The sequence below is a fragment of the Podarcis cretensis genome, assembly GCF_951804945.1.
Source record: "Podarcis cretensis genome assembly, chromosome: 2".
Lineage (NCBI taxonomy): Eukaryota > Metazoa > Chordata > Lepidosauria > Squamata > Lacertidae > Podarcis > Podarcis cretensis.
The window spans coordinates 3,393,172-3,407,086 of NC_137171.1; the positions used below are offsets into that span (position 1 = coordinate 3,393,172).

Here is a 13,915-nt window from a genome sequence, read left to right on the forward strand (position 1 = left end):
AACACAGAAGCCTATTCCAGTGCTGGATAAATATGGACATTTCAAGTTTATTGAATGTATAAAGATTCTTTCTACAGTGATGCAGCAGGAACTGGTGCCATGCAGAGCTGGAGAGGAGGAGGTTCTGTTCAGACCAGACAACCGTCAGCTCACACAGCCCAAGAGCAGGCTGCACAACAAGGTGCAGGGTGACAGTATTTTGACTCTCTCCAAGGATTGCAACAGCAAAGCCTGCTGATCTCTCTCTCTCTCTCTCTCTCACTGGCATCCCACTCAAGTATTAGGTTATTTTGGTGATAGGAAGCAGCAGCCACCAGTGGCAACAGCAGCATGGATTAAGGTTGAAGATGGAGGTGCTGTCACATTTCCAAAGAGTCTGGGGTGGTCGCTGGCACAACATCAACATTCAAGTAAGAACGAACCACAAAGGGATGATTATGTTCCCAACCCACCTATTAAAAACAATACAATTGCAACAAAGCCAGGTAACTGGACCACAAGAGGGAGCCAGTGCAACTATTTGCAGGACCACCAGCTTCTGAGAAAACTAATAGCAGCAATAGGGCCAGAGGGGCTAGTGTAGGGGCCTGTCCTTCCCCCGTCTACCGCCCCCAAGGATCAAGGATCTCCTGCCATAGATTAGCCACACCTACACAAGTGACATCATGACAGATTCTTACAGTTCTGAAGAGCCTTTGAATAACCTCAGAGCCAAAACAGGTAAGGTTACAAGACAGCAAGCACAACGCAGAGGACAAGAGACCTAGAGTGCAAAGGAAGACAAGGGCAGGCCTACACATCAAGGGCCAGCCCTCATTAACTTGGAGGAGGAAGAGAAAACGCTTTACAATCAAACTGCAGGGGACATTTCACGCCCCTTATCTCTGCTTGCTCCCACTCCCACTTGCAAAATGGCAGCAGCAGCAGTACAGGTTTGCAGCAGCATTGCACCCAGGACAAGCACCACCCTTCCAGGGTCCAGCATCAATCATTTGAGGGATCTGAATGGCTCAGGAAAGGGAGCTGGGAAGAAAGAAGGCAGGGTGCCCTCACAACACACCTCCAGACTGGCACTAGGAAGAAGGCATGCTAGCACAATAGCAGGAAGGGAGTTCAGCATGGATGGAAGGCCGCCTCCTTTAAACAAGTGATGTGACAGGAAGGTGCACACAACACACAGGAAAATACAGTCAAAGAAAGGTTTTCACCATCTGTATAACATTCCCTCATGCAATCCTCAAAATTGGTACGGGCTCCTCTCAAGCTACGTTTCAACTGGAGGAGCAAGTGTACATTAAAAAGTGGCAAAGGGATTTATTTGCAGGGGAACCAGAAAGGCAAGATGTTGTGGGGCTGGCCTGCAGCTGGGGAGGGGCAACAAATGCCTGATGCAATATGGTGCACAGGAGTGGTAGAGAGCCACTGTGCTGTTACATCACAAAACGGGGCCCGTTGCATTCAGAGTGCAACGAGGCCAGGCCATATCCCAGCCTCCCTTTCAAAAGCTGAGAAGCGAGAGCCACACAGACTCGGAACATTGTGATTGGGAAGAGAGTGGGACACTGTCCCAGTAATTAATCCCAGACCTGCTTGGGAACAAGAGTCTCAGGATTGATCCAGCATCCAGCAATCGTACAAGGAGCCCAAAAGTATCTGCAATCACATAGGATTTTTTTTTGGGGGGGCGGGGGGAGACCAAGATAGGTGGGGGCTCAGGTGGTGTTAGCTAGACAGATATCTATATGATCTATATGGCCCCACAGACGAAATGCTGCCCCTGGAGGCAGAGGCTGCAAGTCCAACAGAGAACAACCTGAACAAGAGGCCAGTCCAAGGAATGGCAGCAGGAAAGAGAGAGGCTCCCCACACCGGGCCCTTCATTCTCAGCCGCTGAGTGGGTGCAGATCTACCTTGACCTTCTCTCCACTGCTCAGCATCCCAATAGTGGGATAAAAGCCCCCAGACGGCACCACCACATCTTTCTTGCCAATAATCTTCCCATTGCGCGTGAAGAACACCTGGGAGGGAAAAGGGGTGGGAAGAGAGAGAAAAGAAACACAAGACTTCAGATCAGATCAGTGCAGTTTACCTCTGCAGTTGATTCTCCTTCTGCAGAACCAGGCTCTGGATGAAATTTCCAAAAGGCAGATTGATTTGTTATGTGCTTAAGAACAATGCACAAAATTAGATCAGCTTCTACAAACTCAGTTGACTAAAAAGGTCAATATAAAAATCTGCTTTAAAAAAGTAATAATTAAAGACTACCGGTGACAACCTAAGACAGTCAACTAAAGTCTCTTATCCAGCTCTATTCAAGCTTCCAGGCGGTCAGAGCAAAAGCAAAGTCCAGTGTCCCGCCCAAATCTATGAATAGCTATTTGTAATCCAGGGTTTCCTATAAGGCAAGGAACCAGTTCTTAGCAAGTACAAGCCCAGCTTGTGCATAAAGGAATCTCTGAGACAAAATGCATGAACAGCTACCTTAACCTGATATGTATCTTGCTGGACTGCACCACTTCAGGCTGCAGATGGGAACATTAAGCATTTGAATGTTCAGTTTTAGAAAGGTCTCCTTCCACATACACAGCTAGAGGAAAGGTGCTACTAACTCAAGCATTAGCTGATTTGCTAGATTTGTATGTGCACAGAGTTCTGTTCCCCCTGTCCAAAAAAAATCAAGGAACATCCAGAAATTGACACCCCTTCCCCACCCTCAGTCTGAAGTAATACAATCTATAAAGAGATATTATCACATGGCATTGCTTATTACCTAATTCACTGTTCCCATCTTGATCTAGACAGTGACAAACCAACATTACCAGCAGTGCATGTCAGCAATGGGAACTCAAATATTGGCACAACGCTGGGATCTCAAGTTCTTTGTGACCTCAAATCTGGGAGTAAAGCCACCCTGGAGCATTGCTAATAGCAGCCACCAGGGGAACCTTAAACACAATGAGAAAACTAGCATAAACCAGACCGAGTGATGACGGACAAGATGATAATCATAGAGCAACGGGAGCATGACTTTTTCTCTTCCCTAGCATATACTGGGAACAGAACCACAGAAACTCCTGAGGGGCTGACAACAAGCTAGCTGCTTTACAGAGGCCTGTAACCTATCCCTTGACAACACTGGTAGACGTATGAAACAGCTGCCAACTTAAGAGGCTGAGCTCCTGCCTGGTAGGACCCTGCCTTCTGACTGTGGACTAAGATGACAATAACCATGTGGTTAACTATGAAGTGCAGCCAACAATATTCCTCTCAACACCACGTTCAGGGGGCAGGATCCCACATTTTGCACTGAACTGTCCAGGGAAAGGCAGCTACTAGATCCTCCAGAACTGTGTCAGGGAGCACAAAATTTAGCATCCTGGGAGACATTTTATTATACTATAAGGAATAAAAGATTCTAGCCTCCTATGGCTGCAAAGCTAGACCTTCTGGTACCTCAGAAACCTGAAGGGGGGGAGCTAAAAGAAAAAGCTCCCAACTCTAAAATGAGATTCTGTGGCCTGAAGAAATTTGCTCAATGCAAGTAGTTTTTCTCTAGCTACACATTATGAGAAGCATGTAATGAGAACAAATGCCTAGATCATTGAAAAGTGTGCTTATTCTTCCCTCCCTGCTTTATATTTTAGAATTTCAAAAGTTATTGCCACATATTTATGTTTGCAGCCATTAAGGACTAGAAACCATTTTGAAAAAGAAAACAAATGGAAGCCAAGAGCTGCAGATGTTAAATGTTAAAAGTGAGATACCAATACTCACAGCCCTATTTGTGATCAAGTATCTTCTAATACTCTTGTATTACCTGCTCAATAGTGGAAGCTACTTGTGGAACCACTAATATGCGGAAAATAAAAGTCGAAATTATATGCTAAGGGAACCTACATTCTGCAACCAGAATTATTCAAGTCACCAACCAGGGGGAAGGGGTACAACCAGAAGGGTAATGAACATTGGTAATGTGCAAGTTGCAAGGTAGCCTTCCCCAAAGCAGTGCTTTCCAAATCTTACTGGAGTACAAGCCCCATCATTCCTGAACACTCACTGTGCTGGCTGGAGCTACTGGGAGGTAAAGTTTAAACATCTTGAGGGTGCCCTGTTGGAGAAGGCTGTTGCAAGGGTAGGGCTCAACCAATAAACCTGATGCATGCATTTCCTAAGGGAACTTAGTCTGCTCTGTTTCTTGCTTCCAAATAGAAGCCATTCTACTTTCTCAAGCACTTCCTGATTTGGGAAAGGGACAGTTCCACTCTTCTAAATGATGTGTTTTAATTCCCTTTGATCTCGACAGAAAGAAGTTAGTCTTATCAGTAACTCTTGCTGGCACTTACCACCACTTTCTTGCCTTCATGTTCTTGCTCCATGTCTTCCCCATCCTCCTCCTCCTCCTCCTCCTCCTCTTCAGCTTCCTGGTGCAAGTAAAGGACATTCCTCACGCCTCGCGGTTTGGCCCGGATAGCCACCGTGTCACAGCTGTCATCACTGTCACCTGTAGGGCACCCACACCCCTATATAATTCTTGCCATGAATTCATGCATGCCAGTCAACCACTACAGGAAAATCATTCCAAGGGTAGGCTTGACAGCCACAAAACTGTCTCTGGCTCAGATCTACAGTCACTAAGGAAGCTTCCTCCCCTCGAACCCTTTAATGGTAAGCACAGCTTCCCTACCCTGTTCTCTGTCTAGCACTCCTCTGGCAATGAAGAACCTTTAGAACTCTTGCTTTTAGAGAAGAGGGTGGCAGGAACACTAGGCCATCAGAATCCTCAGGGAAGAGGGCAAAGTGAGGCCAACAGCTGAGTTCCAACTTCAGGAACATGGCAACATTGGTCACCTTGCACAGTAGAAGGACCAGGTGAGGAAAGTAGGAAGATACGTTATCACAATGCCACCATGCCGGTTTAATCCAGGCTTGTAAATGAGCCAGCTGCCTTGCCACCAGTGGAACTAAAAATTGCCTCTAAGTAGCCAAAAAGTGAGTCTTACGGAAGTTAGGTTTTAAAAAACCCACCACCCCAACACACACACACACAAAAGTTTAGACCATAGATGACCAATATAAACATGCTAAGATTTCAGCTTGCTAACATGTCCTATTTGTCAGAGTGGTATTTATACAATGTACTAGAGAAAATAGATTTGTCCTAACACTACTACTACTACTACTACTACTATTATTACTACTACTACTACTACTATATCCCACCCATCTGGCTGGGTTGTCCAAGCCCCTCTGGGCAGCTTCCAACACTTACAAAAACATCAAACATTAAAACTTCCTGATACGGGGCTGCCTTCAGATGTCTCCGAAAAGTTGTCTGCAGAAACTTGCCAATGCAAATCAAGCTCTGTTCACACAAGCATGTTATGACTCAGAGCCATCCACTGTGATGTATTTATTGCTTGCTTTACTTAGTATCATGATTCACCAAGTTCTAGACACTCACCTTCGCTGTCAAGGATGTAGTCACGTGGGAACATGATCCCACAGCCCATAATGTCTCCCTTGTAGCAGCGAGGCCCAAAGGGGTCGCCCACTCCACTCCCATGAAAGATCTTGCCATCATCTGCAAAAGAGAAAAGATGCACCATTGATAAAGTCTAGGAACAAATCTGGAAGAAAATGCTGACCTCAACCAGCACATGAGACTTCTGGGTATTCCTGCCTGCCCCCACAATACCAGCAAAGCAAAATGTTGATGTCTCAAAAGCTCAGGTGGAGATGCCACAGGTATCCCCTAAGCCACACTGTCCAGCCAAACCATACCTCATCGCTTGAGCTTGGAGGGGGGTGTTACAAAGAGAGCATGTATGTATGAATGAAAGAGAAAGAGAGCATATCTATATACACACACACACACACACACACACACACGGGTGAGCAACCTGTGGCCCTCCAGAAGTTATGGGACTCCCAACTCCCATCAGCACCAGCCACTATGTTCCATGGTTAGGGACAATGAGAGTTGATATAAAGGGACTCTGCCTAACTTTCAATTCACTTGGAGGCTTCCCAGTGTTTACTCAGACAAGCTCAAGGATTGCATAACTCTCTTGTTCCCAAGTCTTGGGAGCTCTGCTGAGCTGTGGACTAATAGCTATGGGAGTGCAGTTTTCTGGAACCTGAAACATCAGCCTCAGGGTTTTATTGTGATTAGTATCCAAAACATGGCCAAAAATCAGAGAAACACTTAAGATTTTCATGCAATTAGATTAGCTCTTTTAAGAAAGCTTCTCCCACCACAAAAGTCATACAAGTTCAGCTCAGCTCTATTTTCTAGGCCGTTTTATTCCAATGCCATTAAGGATACTGACAGTCAGATGCTAAGTACAAAAGGTGAGATGTAGAGAATTAGGGTGAAAGTTCACCATTTCTACATTAAGCAAGCAACTGGATGGTGACTGAACAGTGCTGATATGCAATGTGGGGTCTTGTTTGTCATCAGAGATGGGAAATCCTTTCAGCAAGACTGAAACTTCATTTAAACCATGGTCACCTTTGAGACAACAACCCCACAACTCACTTTATGTTTTTTCAATTTTTCATTTCATGTTTCATGAATTTTACACATTCAAAAGATGAACCAGAGGTAGATGCAAGCTAGAAGTATACACGGTTCTTAACATGATCAGAATTTTCTTGACTCCACTATCAAAAAACCCTAGCATGACATTCATAACTGAGAAATGGTTCCAGGAAGCAATCTGGGATTCCTTGTACATGAAGTCAGGAGTGTATATCTCAGGGTAACAGCCCTGAGGTAGGTAACGATGAATCATGATTTGTGAAGAGCCTGATTTCAACTCCTAAAGCACATTTGGCATGATGGCTGAGTATGCCTCCCCAGGGCTTGAAGTGCTAAGAAACTTTCCCATAATGCCTGTTCACCATGCAGTCCCTCCAGGGCCAAACAAACTGGTTCATTCAATCAGGCACACTACCCTGCCAGGCCAGAGAGGGCAAACACACTATTTGACACCCATGATCAAAGACAGGCAAGTTCTGAACCTGGTGGTCCAAACAGTTCCCTGCCTCCAGGCAGACAAGAACAAAAGGGAGAAGGGAAGGGGGGACCCAGACCACTTGAAAGGCCTTGGCACTCACTTTGTCTCTCCAAGTTCAGCTATGCAGCGGATGCGGGCGCCCGGAGCAAAAGGCATGTGGCCAAGGTCCTTTGTCTCCATGAAGGAGGGAGGTTTGTTCAGCAAAAGGGCAGTAAATATTTTCCCATGTTGCCAAGGAAACTTTGGGAATAATGTTGTGTAAACATTCCAGAGTGTGTCTAAAATAATGAAGGCCGGCCAGCAAGAGTGCCTTTTAGGGAATCCCCCTCTGCTCAACAGGCACAGGCAAGGAAATCAAAACAGCAGGCTGGAGAGGGAAATGCCTACAGGGCAAAGAAGGATGAGGGATGGCCTTACGGGGGAGGAGGCGGAGGTTTAATGCACCTTCTCTCGCTAAGGCTGCTGTCTAAGCAGGAAGGAGATGCAGGCTGCCTTCTCTATGCAGAATAAAGTAGTATAAGATGCAACTGGTTCAGAGGACTTCAGGCTGAAGGTGGGAATATTATTTTGAATGCTCCCTCAAACTCCCACAAATAACTAGTACAGTCAAAGCTCAGTTGTTGAATGCAATCTGTTCTGGAAGCCTACTCGGCTTCTGAAATGTTCGAAAACCAAGGTGCAGCTTCCGATTGGTTGCAAGAGCTTCCTGCACTCAAGCGGAAGCCACGTCAGATGTTTCAGCTTCCAAAAAACGTTTGAAAACCAGAGCATTTACTTTGGGGTTTTCGGTGTTCGGGAGCCAAAATGTTCCAAAACGGAGGCGTTTGGGAGCCGAGGTTTGACTGTACATCAGGACTGTAACCCAGCTCACACTGTGCAGTGCTGCTTTTCTATTTGTGGGGAGCTGTCTTTGTTTGCTTTAACATGGGGAGGAATTTAAACAACATGATCATCAACGTACCATCTGGTAGGGCACTGTCCATTCTAACTCCCTATTCTGCCGCATGCATGGATCAGTTCACAATGGCTTAAGTGCACCATCCAAACTGGGACTCGGACTTACACTCATTCCTTACTAAGCTCAATATGTAGTCAATTTTTGTTCTAGGCTACAGCTCATAGAAAGTGGAGAGAGAGCGTAACCGATAGTATTAGTTCATAGGATATTCTGAGACTAACTCAGCGCTGTGAATGCAGCACGGTGCAAGAGCAAAAAGGACTGGAGAGGAGCAAAAGCTCTTTGTGTTTGCTAAGCCATTCTCAGTTATCATTACACTGAGCAGGAGCTTGTAGAGGTATCTTGCACTCACATCTATCTCTATTTCCCCTCCCGCTCTTCGAACCGCGTTCAAAGGGCTTCCCAGCATACCAAGATCCCAGTTTATTTTAGGCAAGCTATTTCCCCTAGCAGGGCTCTGGTTATTCAGTAGCAGCGGTGGGATCCATCTCAAAAGTCTGACCAGGAATTAGGCGTGAAGTAACAAGGCAGCTGAGATCAGAACCCAAAGACACTGCAGCCAGCAAAGTGATTAAGGAAAGGGCAACTGGAGGTAAGGAAGGCATGTTCAGCAATGGGTGTGTAGGTGGCTCTCCTGGTCTGCTGACGAGAAGCGTTTGATTGTATATGGCTTCTTAGCCATTCAAAACTTCAAGCTGCGAGCCAGTGAGGATACAGGATACAGTGGCGTAGCGTGGGGGGTGCAGGGGGGGCCGGCCGCACCGGGCACAACATCTGGGGGTTAGGGTTAGGGGGCACAAATCCACAGGTTAGGGGGCGCAAATCCACGGGTTAGGGGGCGCAAATCACTTGCCTTGCCCCGGGTGCTGACAACCCACGCTACGCCACTGACAGGATATCAGGAAAATGGCAGAGAGTTTGGTATAGGGCTGGTCCATGGGCTCTGGTAAACTAACACACTTCTTTATAGTTTTTTTTTGGAGCGGAGCCAAGTAAGGGGAGGGGGGAAATGATGGAGGTGTGTTGTTGTTTTTGTTGTTGTTGTTGATGATGATGTTATTTTATTTGTACCCCACCCATCTGACCTGGTTGCCCCAGCCACTCTGGGCAGCTTCCAGAGGATACAAAAACATAATAAAACATTAAAAACATCCCTGTAGAGGGCTGCCTTCAGATGTCTTCTAAAAGTTGTATAGTTACATATCTCCTTGACATCTGATGGGAGGGTGTTCCGCAGGGTGGGTACCACTACCGAGAAGGCCCTCTTGGTAAAATTATGCCTTCTGTGGAGAAAGTATATAGGGAGTTTTTCTCCCTCTTTCCTAATAGCAGAACCCAGGAGCATCCAGTGAAGCAGAATTGCTGGATTGAAGCTGAATTGCTGTTGTTCTTTGGAGATAACAGTCCAGGGCAGCAGAAAAGTTTCAAACTGCTCCTTTACCAAAGCCATCCTATCCCAACAAAAGAGGGAACTGCATTGACCATGTGGCCTGCATGGTGTGCTCGCTCACATACATACCAATACAGCCTCATGGTGGCCATGAAGTTACAGGGCAAGAGAGTACTAAGGATAGCACCAAACTGAAAATCAGAAGAGGGAGGAGGCAAGCTCGATACAGGTAGTAAAAAGTAGCAGTTTGTTTAGTATGAATGTCCAATGCATTTCAACCATGGATCATCCTCAAGGCAAATAATTTTCCTATCTTGTTCTGGAAAAAATAGAGAGAGCATGCTCACTAATATGCTTTGAATACTCTTGGTGGGCTCCTTTATTGTACTAGATACAGATGTTGATAGGCTCCAGCTCCCATCAGCCCCAGCCAGCATGGCCAATGGTCAGGAATAATGGAAGCTGTAGTCCAATGGCATCTGGAGGGTCACAAGTTGGCCAGTCCTGCAGAGGCTGAAGACCCAAGAAGACCCTTTACCACACAGAAGGATGAGTGGATTTTATTAATCCAGCCTAGAGATACCTTAGTACAAACACATTAAGCACTCTTCAAGACACAAACTGCTATTTTATCTCATATGCTTGCCTCCCAACTCTTCCTCCACTCTTATGAAGTCATGGGCCACTCCTCACAAGGCAGCCTGAGCACGAATGTTGAAGCTCCCAAATGTGCCCAAATTCACAGCTCTCACCACCAACTTCAAACCACTTAGACTGAGGAGTGAAATCAAGAGTGCAATGAAAAGGAGAAAACATTCGGTTCAAGGAGACACAGAAGAGATCACAGGCCAAATCTGCGGCAGATGATGAAGGCTAGAGAAGCTGAGATGCTTCTGGCTCTCATAGGAAGCAAATTTGCCTCAGCCAGCTGGCCATAGAGTCTGTATTTGAGGAAAAGGCAATCTTTTTACTTTGGTTTATAGCAACAAATCTCTTTTTTAAAAAATAAATTTTTATTAACCGGCCAATCAAATCAAATCAAATTAAATCACATCACATAAATTCCGAATTACAAAGCCGAATTTTAAATTTTTATTGGGGGGACCCATATTTCAAGATCCGAAGGGGGATTCTGATCATCTTCTTGCTACTGCGTTATTGTCCAAACCAATCCAAATCAGTCCAAACATAGTTCATAATTCTATCCAGTCTTATCTTGCTGTTCCCACATCACATCTTGTTCATATATTTTCTCTTTTTTCTTTATGATCTCTTCTGATAGTCTCCTTAAGCCGATAAACACCCATAATAATAATCCTGTGTGAATTTTTCCGTTCTTCCAATCCTCAAATAGAGATGATTTCCATATATCATCGCCTTCATAGATAACATCGCTCTTTCCATCATTAATCTCGCAAAACTGTTGCTCTTACGTCCCTCTGAGGAGTTTCACCCACAATATAAAAACAGCTCTATTTCTCTCTTTCTCCTCCCAGACTCAAGACCTCCGACAGAACTTCCCAATATGGCGACGGCATTTTTAACTGCGTCATTCCAAAGCTCTTATACATTCCACGCACTTCTTAAAACATGCTTTGGTTCGAAAGTTTATCTCCACACAGCCTTAAATCCACACCTTAAGTCCTTAAAACGCCATTTCTGACTCGTGAGGGGAGGGGATTCTTGTTTAATCACATAAGGAAAGAAAGGAAAGTTTTTTTCCCCCTCCCCCATCAGTCATTTGCCATACCGTGTCTTGGCATATCTTCTCATGATTTAATCTTGTCTTGTTTTATCAGAGATCTCTTCTGTTAGCAGTCTTTACTCCCCCTCCTTCCTTGAAATATGTGCTTTCCTTCATCCAAATTGTTTCTTTTGAAGTTCTTGCAGCTAGTGGCGCGGATCAGGGACGGCATCCAGGAGCACCGGAATCCCACAGGAGGGCTTTGTGCCTAGTGCCCCCATCCCCACAAATTCGGGGGTGGTATAGGGCACAGCAGGCAAGGGAGGCTAATTACTCCCATCATAGCCTCCAAATTACCGTATTTTTCGCTCCATAGGGCGCACCTGACCATAGGGCGCACCTAGTTTTTAGAGGAGGAAAATACGGGAAAAAATATTCTGAATAAAATGTTGCACTAAACTATTTAAAGCAGCAAAGCAGGCGGCTCCTGTCCGCTTTGCTGCTTTAAATCGAGCCTCAGAGGAGGGTAGGAAGGGGAACCATGGCTTATCTAAGTCCAGTTAATAATGCTGAGCCAGACTTATGGCCATCGAGATTAGCCTGGCTGTCTCAGTGGAAATCTTGGGAGGCTGGGGTGGACTTTCAGTGGTCAAAGTGTGGTTGTGTCTTCCTGCCCGGCATCTATTTCCTGCCGTCTTTCCCCCCTGCACCCCCGCACCCTGCTTCGAGGGAAGGAAGCGGAGCCATGGATCCTCTGCTCGCAACTGCAGTGGATTCCCTCCACTTTGAAGCAGGAAAGTGGGAGAGGAGCTGCTTACACGAGTGTAAGCTGCTCCCCTCCCACTTTGCTGCTTCAAAGGGAGCCCAGGAGGAGGGAATCTGCTGCAGCCGCAAGCAGTGGAGGATCCATGGTCCCCTTCCTTCCTTCCCTCCCTCCTCCGTGATTGCTTTGAAGCAGGAAAGTGGGAGAGGAGCTGCTTACACGAGTGTAAGCTGCTCCCCTCCCACTTTCCTGCTTCAAAGCAATCACGGAGGAGGGAATCCGCTGCAGCCGTCAGCAGCGGAGGATCCATGGTCCCCTTCCTTCCCTCCTCCGTAGTTGCTTTGAAGCAGGAAAGTGGGAGAGGAGCTGCTTACACGAGTGTAAGCTGCTCCCCTCCCACATTGCCACTTCAAAGGGAGCCCGGGAGGAGGGAATCTGCTGCAGCTTCCCCCACCTCCCGCAGAAGCCACACGCTCTTTAAAGGGGCTGCGCAGCTTCTCCTGGCTTTTCTGGGAGGTGAGGGGATTCCCCCACCTCGTAGAAAAGCCCGCAGGAGCTGCGCAGCCTTTAAAGGGGGCGCCGCTCTTGGGGGCTTTTCCCCGAGGAGGGAGAAGGGACTGATGCGGCCAGTCAGTCCCTTCTCCCTCCTGGGGAAAAGCCCACAAGAGCGCACGAAGCTTGTGTGCGGCTCTTGGGGGCTTTTCCCGCCTGCCTCCCCCCTGCATTCACTCCATAGGACGCACACACATTTCCCCTTGCTATTTAGGAGGGGAAAAGTGCGTCCTATGGTGCGAAAAATACGGTACCTCGTGTGGGTCGGAGAGATGTTATTGTCAGCCATCTTCCGATGCGCCTCCTAGTGGCCCCCTATAGCAACAAATCTCAAATTGTGAGAAAGGCTTCTCAAAGAAGTGTGGACAGTTGCCAGAGGCGCCAATTGTTTATCTGTCTTGTATTTTTTTTTAAAATGACGAGCTTTAGCAATATTGTAAGCAAAATTATGTACATTCTACCATCTGTTGCAAGAGCAGGAATCACTCTAAGTGAAGAATTCAAATTCACAGGAATCACAGCTTTTCTTTTTTTAAGTTCCTAGCCCTTCAGCCTGGTGAGATCACACAGGAACGAAAGAAGGGAATGGGAATCTGATAAGGTTTTCCAATTGATGGAGCTTCAGTCTCCCACATTTATTTATTTAACAGGATTTCTATACAGCTTAATTGCAAAAACCTCTTAGCAGTTTACATAGCTCTTTGTCTCTTCCCATGAACAGTTTATCCAATCCACTGTTCTGAGTCATATAGGTTCTTTTTCAGATAATTATTTTCTCATTGAAACCACCCTGTGCAAACATAACACTTAACCATAGTTCATTGCCTGTTAACCCCGGCAAAGATTCCTGATGATAGTGAGATCTCCTACCAAGCTAAGTCCTGCTCAAAGAGATCATTTAGATGGAGGGACCACTAAGGCCATCTTGCAACCAAGAGGCTGTAAAGTTGGGGGAACTACCTTAATCACAGTTTGATCAGTGCAGATGTAATACAATGTCTAGCCCTGGTTTGCAGAATATATTATACAGATGCATATACTTTTTTACTCTCTGCGATAAATGTATACTAGTCATAGAATTTTGGCTGTAATAAAATGGGAATAATCTCTATTATTATTTTCTAAGTGCCAGAGAGTACACAATCCTGCCTAAAACATAAAGCTCACAGGTCGATAACATTTCCTTCATTCGTCCAACCACCTAGTGATGTGAGTTGCTAGAGAAATGGGTAACCCATGGGTCACAGCAGAGCTGGGATTTGTCCTGCTCAGTGTACTATCCACATATTCTCAAGCATATTCACATCCTGAAGGGATACCTTCAAAAGCAGCTGCCAAAATCCCCAAGATGCTCAGTTCCTATTTTTCATGCTTGTGTGATGCAGAATGTGTATTACACCAAAACCTGGTGGCAACTCAAATGTTGCACTTTAAAATCCCCAAACTGCTTAGGGCCTATCTCCTTGTGGCTATGCCTAGTTTCATAAAACAACCCTCTTTACACTCCTGGATCATTGGGGAGAACCTTGATCTGCAAGTTTCATATATT

At 45.9% G+C, this 13,915-nt stretch overlaps 1 protein-coding gene across 5 annotated transcripts in view; it reads right to left on the reverse strand.

The window, feature by feature from the left end:
- Window positions 1–14: 14 nt before the first annotated feature.
- The window catches only part of SPRYD3 (SPRY domain containing 3), a 46,227-nt gene continuing 32,326 nt past the window's right edge, over window positions 15–13,915 (reverse strand). For all 5 annotated transcript variants that reach the window (XM_079967099.1, XM_079967098.1, XM_079967097.1 and 2 more), the window contains exons 9-11: window positions 5,462–5,581; window positions 4,344–4,501; window positions 15–2,018 (exon numbers count right to left, since the gene is read on the reverse strand). In XM_079967099.1, the coding sequence (XP_079823225.1) occupies window positions 1,884–2,018; window positions 4,344–4,501; window positions 5,462–5,581 (413 nt within the window). In that variant the 3' untranslated portion in view covers window positions 15–1,883. The remainder of the gene's footprint in view (window positions 2,019–4,343; window positions 4,502–5,461; window positions 5,582–13,915) is intronic.